Source organism: Ixodes scapularis, unplaced genomic scaffold (assembly GCF_016920785.2).
Source record: "Ixodes scapularis isolate PalLabHiFi unplaced genomic scaffold, ASM1692078v2 PGA_scaffold3__209_contigs__length_174095766, whole genome shotgun sequence".
Lineage (NCBI taxonomy): Eukaryota > Metazoa > Arthropoda > Arachnida > Ixodida > Ixodidae > Ixodes > Ixodes scapularis.
The window spans coordinates 909,311-915,752 of record NW_024609868.1 but is presented as its reverse complement, the minus strand read 5'-3'; the positions used below and the strand labels follow the sequence as shown (position 1 = coordinate 915,752).

Here is a 6,442-nt window from a genome sequence, read left to right as displayed (position 1 = left end):
AATTATGTTACTCATGCGAACGTTACTCATCCCATGAGTAGCAGGACGTTACCCATCCCATGAGCAAAAACGGTTTCCTATGTTTAAAACCTCCTCACCACTCCCCCCCCCCCCCCCCTTACGTGCGAGGGGGACCAGTGAAAGAGTGGCGAGAAAATTTTCCCGCCTTTGAATGTTTCTTGCAGGCCTGGATTTAAGAGTAGCGCTGATCCCCAAGCTCTTGTGAGGGTGCTACTGGGTTCGGCATGCTGTCAGCTTGCCCACCGGACCTGGGAATTAATATACCTATCATTTAAAGATGACGCGTGATCCTCAACCGCAATGATGACGAAATTCTTATAGCTTGCTCTCCAAATAAACTGGAAATGGGGACGCAGTAAGTTGCCTGGCGGTTCGATGGCAACTTTATAGTGAATGCAGAGAAGCGGGATGAAATCTATTCGCCAACAACCTCCCAGGTGCCAGACGGGCTTGCTGGAAGGGCAAAAATAACTGTTTGGCATGAGAGAAGCAATACTCAACTTGAAAGAACTTTATTCCAAACAAATTTTATCACATCTCGGGATGATATGCTTGTCGCAATTTCTAACTTAGAACTACACCCTATTTTACTCAAACGAACTTTGAAATAAAAGTACTAGAAAATTTCGCAAAGGAGGAAGATCTGTACTCTTGTCAAGAACCAGAATAGCGCTCAATTTGTTAAGCTACTTCAAATACCGTTTGCAAGCACTTATCAGGGAGCAGAGGCGAGCTGATTGGTAACCTCTGTCGAACCTTGACCCCCGTTTTACAATGAATGTTTGCAAAAACCCTAAAAGCTGCCCATAAGAAGATGGATAGCTCAAGTTCAAAATATAATAAACACCCAGCAGAAGGACAGACGCCTTGAGGTCGGAGCAGGTGCTTGGTAAGTTGACCACCTGGGGACTGCTTCCGGGACAGAGAATACCCTTTGTTTTGTACCCCAGAAAGGCTTTCGGTCCTGGGCATCCCCTCTCAACTGTCGGAACGTCTTCCTGGAAACAAAGTGCCCAAAGCTCTAATAAAATAGCTGCTACCCATCTTCACGCTCTCACTCTATAGCTGCGCTCAGCGTCAATGTGGGCTTAAATTTAATTATTTTGATTCGAAGTCAGTTAAAGAGCATTGCTTTTTGGGTAGTCAAATGGCCGAGTTATGGGCGGTATTATCACTGAGCAAAAAGCAAAATGTCAGTATGATAGCTTTGAACCCACAGTCTTAAAAAGTATCTACGCGACTATACTTCCCTGCCGAGCACTGGGTAAGTCTATTACCGTGGTCCATGAAAGACATCTGACGAATGACAATGCCGCAGGTATGCCTAGACATAAAAATGATGCCTCTCATGGGAAACTGAGCATGACTGGACAGGTAAATCGTCGTGCTCAGTATCCCAATGCACACTTCATTTTCACGCTAAGCATATTTGCGATCTTTTGATTCATTGAATTCATTTCGTACATCACGCTGGTTTGTCCACCGAGCACTCTGCGGGAATGTAGTCGCGCAGCTATTTTTAAAACGCAACGAGGATTGTATTAAATTTCATGTCAATGCAAGCCCCCATAAAAAATGCTTGTTCCTAATACCGTGTTTCTAACATGGCCATTACATGAAGCGTTTATCTTATTAGTAAATTTGACTGACCGTGCTCAAAGCATCATCGCGGGATGATCTTGACCGCAGAAAGGCTTGAACGTCCATCAGTGTTGCTTGGCGTAACCCGTGATCCTTGCCGAAGCCCTCCAGTATGCTGGTGCACACGCCTTTCATGCTTGTAAAACTCATGGCGAAGTGCAGCTCGCATTCTGCCAGCAGCTATCCAAGAGAGTAGACAAAGTTCATTCTTACGGTAAACATAGTCAACAATGCTCTAAAAAGAGCAGCCTGTATGATTTGGTCGGCGTGCGTACTAGAATGAAATAGAAAATGCTCACTTACGCATTCAGCATTCAAGAAGTAGACTGGAAGTTTGTCCAAGACGGTGCCTTTCCTCTCTTCAAATGTCACTTTGAGGAGCTTGACTACATATGGCACATTTACTGAGGCTGGGCACTTGACAGCAGAGTCGATGGACTGAAAGAGGGAGGGGGGTGTGAGGCATTGAATGCTGGAATGCACATAAGAGAGCCAGAAGACAAATTTACCTCCAGTTCCTTGAGAGCATCTGGGGTGGACTGCTGCGCTAGAGTGTCTACATCATACTGATCCGCTCCATTGTTTGCCTGCGCCTTGTCTTTTTTTTCTCGTGCGTACCTCATCTTTCGCCTCGCTGTTAACCGGCACATGAATACACTCTGCCAGAAGTCAAAACAGATGTTTTAGGAACCCTCCCTGATACCATTCGAAGCACGGGGCAGTGGTAATTAAACAGTTGAAAATGTATTTACCCAGAGACGTGTCTGTCTCGTTGAGAGCTTGGTCCCAGGTTTCAGTCGGTCCCAAAGCATGTCCGGGTATTTTTGTGCCAAAGTTGACCCAAGCAATGAATATTGCACTCTTCTAAGTGCCGTATTGGCCTCCTTAACGAGATTGTTTTCACTGTACGAAAAGAAATGCAGCAAAACTAGAACACTTTTCTTTAACAGCTTTGCAATATCAAACTTGTAACCAATAAATACGGCGCATGAATCCGGTGATCAATAATTTCGGTGATCGATACATACGGAAATACAGCAAATGAATTATATTGGCGTCTCGGTAAGACAAGAGAAGGTCGGCAATGGCGGCTGTAATCGGGCGCGTGTGTAAAGCGTCTATATATTGCAACGCAGCGCACTCCGACGCGCGCGCGCCATCGCTACGTCACGCTAGCAAGCCGCCGGTAGACGACGAAGCACGCTGGCTGCACCGTGGCGCCGGACTATAGACTGCTTGGCTTTCGCCAGCGTGTCGTGACGATGCCGACGGAGCGCGCTGAGTCGGCTCTTGGCGCTGCGTAGGCACGACAGATCAAGAAGCTTGAGCTCTAACCAAAACCAGCCAAAAGAATAGCGAAACAGATGAGGCGAAAGCGTCGTCACTGAGCTCGAAAAAGCCACTCGTGCTCCTAATGGAAATAAGTACATCGGGAGCGCACTCGGGTTTCGGTCGCCGAAGGTGCTCCTGTCCGCTCAGTGAATCGTGCGCCGGCCGAACGCGCGCGCTCCGGGACAGAGTCTGAGCGCAGCAACGTGAGACGCGGTCAAGACCAGCCCTGTTTCCACAAACTGACTCACCTAAAGTCCCGTGCTGTGCTGGTGGATGGCCACAAATCAAGCACCAACCGGCCGGACAGTCCGCATATCCAAATGCGTCCTCACGGGTCACAAAAGCCCCACACGAGCAGTCCAGGGACGCGCAGGAGCCGCGAGTGGTGCCGCCGAGGTCGGTGTTCGTTAGGCCTGGCCTGACTGACATTGTACAGGCTGCCTTGTCAGAGGAGTGTCTGTATGGATATACCGAGGTCAGAATAACAAAAGCGAATCCAAGGATTATGCCGCTTCGTACTCACCTTTCTTGAAAAAGTTATGCCCGCCGCAGCGGTCCCCGATCTCCAAAAATTATAGCAAACAAACGTCCCCTTCTCGGAGAGTTTCGCTTCCCGGCACCCGTGTTATTTTCTTTATTTTATTTTTTGCTTCCATGGCTGCTCTTTGTTCGTAGACGACTTTTCGCGAAAAGCTAGATTTAGCGGCATTACATTTTGCAGGTCTTCGTGGTCCGCATGAGGAACAATGCGAAAGCATGGGTAACGATTCGCGAGTGAAGCGCTTCGTTACCCATGAAGCTCTCGTTTTTCACGTGTTACTCATGAGGCAGCTATCTATTCCAGTGCTTCGGAAATAAATCACAAAAAAGAGGTTTGATTTTGTTACTCATTACCATGAGTAACAGTGTGCGCATCAGTAACAACATGAGTAACCTGATTTAGAGTGTACTCTCCGGATGTGCGACGAAACAGGCGCAGTGGTCCCGCTTCGCTGTCGCTCGGACAGTCGCGCGATGAAGCACACCGCCTAAAAGCGACGAGCGAGCGACCAAGGCGATGAGCGTCGTTTTCTAGAAAACCCAAACCAAGCGACGCGACAAGCGACAGTGAAACATTTTCGTCGCTCGTAGCCGACTTTCGTTGCTTGTGCATGCCGTCGCTCGACTCGTCGCTCGTCAAATCGCGTTTTTTACTTGGTATGAAGACTTAAAATTTCAATGCGCAAATTAACCAGTAAAAAACGTATTCGACGCAAGTTCTTACTTGATACGTCGAGTCCCTTTTTCTTGAGGGGGATTTTAGAGTTGAAATGTAGAGCAGCAAATTTTGCAGTGAAGCATAAGTTGTAAGCGCGTGCATGTTGCGTTGCATAAAGCACGCGCTGCACAGATGTCTGCGCTACAGGCAGGTTAAAGCGTCAGGTCGTATGGCTTCATGCGTACCTAACATATAATTTACACGCGCAAGTTTGAAGCACCGCGAGCTCGTGCATACCTGAAGCTAGGCGCTCGCGAAGCTGTCACGTCCACAAGCGATACCACGAGCAACATTATATTTTTATTTGACGCTTTGATTTCTTCAAACTAGCTAGAACTTGAAAATTCTACCTCCAAACGCAACAAAGTGCGATTAAAAACACCTGACTCAAACACCCAAAAAGTGTAGCGTGGGAACGGTTCGTGTTCCGTTTTTGCACTTAAGCAGGGAAACGTTTGCGCGGCTACGCCGCCGTCAACCGAGAACGAGTACATTTCCGAATACGTACCTTAATGCCAGACTTGTCCAGATACCCACTCTGCTTACAGAGGGGTACGCAGCAGCAGCGCAGCAGTACGTTGGCATCGTGGGCAGGAATTGACTAGCGTCTACGGCCAACGCAGCGTATGCAGCGGCGCGCACTATCCTGCAGCATGGCGGCTGCCGCTAGTTGCTGTTGCGTACGACAGGTGGCGCTTTTTTCTCTGATGGGTCTATACATCGTCGCGGACAAAATCTACGGCAGCCCCGCTGGTCGCGGCACAGCGCACAAGAAACTAGGCCGGGAAGCACCGAGATAAAAAAAAAAAAGTTACTAAGTCATCCGTGAAACCTTTACCTTCTTTCATGCTTTCAGCTTATGGAGAGAAAGAAAAAAGAAAGGAGTATGAAAATTGCAGCTCCTTCAAGGCCAAAAGGGGGTGCCCCCGCAAAGGCTTACCTTCAGGGGCAACCCAACAATGAACACAGCGAAAGGATTTGTCACTTATATCCTCTTGAAAGTTCGACCCAAAGTTAATAGTGCAGTGGATGCTATCCGTGGCCTTGGCCTTCAGGCAGGTGCCGTGCTCTGCATTATCTCTAGCTTGGAGACTATAGTCACGTGATACTACCCGGAGACCCAATTGGCCTAAAACAAGCATAGCTCCCACTCTACTGTCAATACCGAGTGAATGGGATAGCTCCATACTTCCTAAGAAACTGCCAAACCCAACAAGTGACCCCCAAAGGGGAATCCAAGCACAAGCTGATCGGGACGCGCGGCTAGCGTGGGGGTGCACTGATACACCTAGAGGTTTTTAAGGGAGAGGAGGATGCTCATTGTCGGTGTACAAGTACACTGGCTGGGAAACGCAGGGTGCATCTTTTAGGAAAAGGGTGCAGGTGCGCCCGATGCACCCGACTACACCCTTTTTTTCTTAGAGTGCAGCCTCAAGAACCGACGAGAGACAGTAGTCCAACTCTGACTCCATGTCAGTCTATAAAGCCACGTAACATCTATTCTCCCGGCAGCCAGAAGAATAATTTCCCCGAAATTCAACCGGCAGTTGACTCCCATTGGACCATTGACTGTCGCCAAGGGAAAGCGGAGGCGAAGAGCGGGGGGTTAACACTGGCCCGAGGGATACACGCGCGATAAAGTGTCCCTACAGCGTGCAATTCGCGTAACGAGTGTCGATGAAACGTCAGCGTCGACAATACGTGTCCAGGAAAAGTTGTCCATGAAACGTGTTTCCATGAGATGTTGGAAGAACAAGAAAATCAGCATTCTACCGGCACTTGTATGATTTCAGACAACCAATGGGAGGCGATCGTCGGTAGAATTTCGAGAAATTATTCTCCCAGCTGCCGGGAGAATAGACGCTGTCATAAAGCTACCCGTCCTTATCCTTGGCCCGCGGCTTGGGAGGCATGGGCATGGAACCAAAAACGCACGGCAAACAAGAAAAAAGCAGACACGCAAAGCGAAAAACATTCAAAAGCAGTTGAACGCTAGTGATGATTTCTATTCAAAGCTATCACGCCGCTTCAATGCGTACGCAAGAAAAACGGGGGCCGAGGCAGAACAGCAAGTTTCGCGACCGGTAACACGAAGTTGTACTCCCTCGTTCGAGGTTGCCCCCATGTTTCTTTCACCATAGTGGCGCATGTTCAACAAGGCCAGCTGTAGCACACTTGGATCGAGGCACA

At 48.6% G+C, this 6,442-nt stretch overlaps 1 protein-coding gene across 2 annotated transcripts; it reads right to left on the bottom strand.

Annotated features, from left to right (window-relative positions):
* Positions 1-1,391: 1,391 nt before the first annotated feature.
* On the bottom strand, positions 1,392-3,555 carry LOC115326862. Of its 2 annotated transcripts, none has more exons than XM_042292676.1 (6): positions 3,518-3,555; positions 3,243-3,451; positions 2,415-2,565; positions 2,172-2,321; positions 1,966-2,100; positions 1,392-1,842 (listed from the first exon to the last, which is right to left on the bottom strand). In XM_042292676.1, exons 3-6 carry the CDS (start codon positions 2,472-2,474, stop codon positions 1,654-1,656), a joined length of 534 nt encoding a protein of 177 aa, XP_042148610.1. In that variant the 5' UTR covers positions 2,475-2,565; positions 3,243-3,451; positions 3,518-3,555; the 3' UTR covers positions 1,392-1,653. The 2 variants fall into 2 exon arrangements, with proteins under 2 accessions (XP_042148610.1, XP_042148611.1); XM_042292677.1 differs by having other exon boundaries at positions 1,728-1,832.
* Between the last annotated feature and the right edge of the window lie 2,887 nt (positions 3,556-6,442).

Coding starts and splice junctions, on each gene's coding strand:
- LOC115326862 (XM_042292676.1), bottom strand. CDS start 2,474: ATGCTTTGGGACCGACTGAAACCTGGGACCAAGCTCTCAACGAGACAG. Junction 2,322..2,414: donor CGAGACAGACACGTCTCTGG/GTAAATACATTT, acceptor GACTTCTGGCAG/AGTGTATTCATGTGCCGGTT. Junction 2,101..2,171: donor ATGCTCTCAAGGAACTGGAG/GTAAATTTGTCT, acceptor TCCCTCTTTCAG/TCCATCGACTCTGCTGTCAA.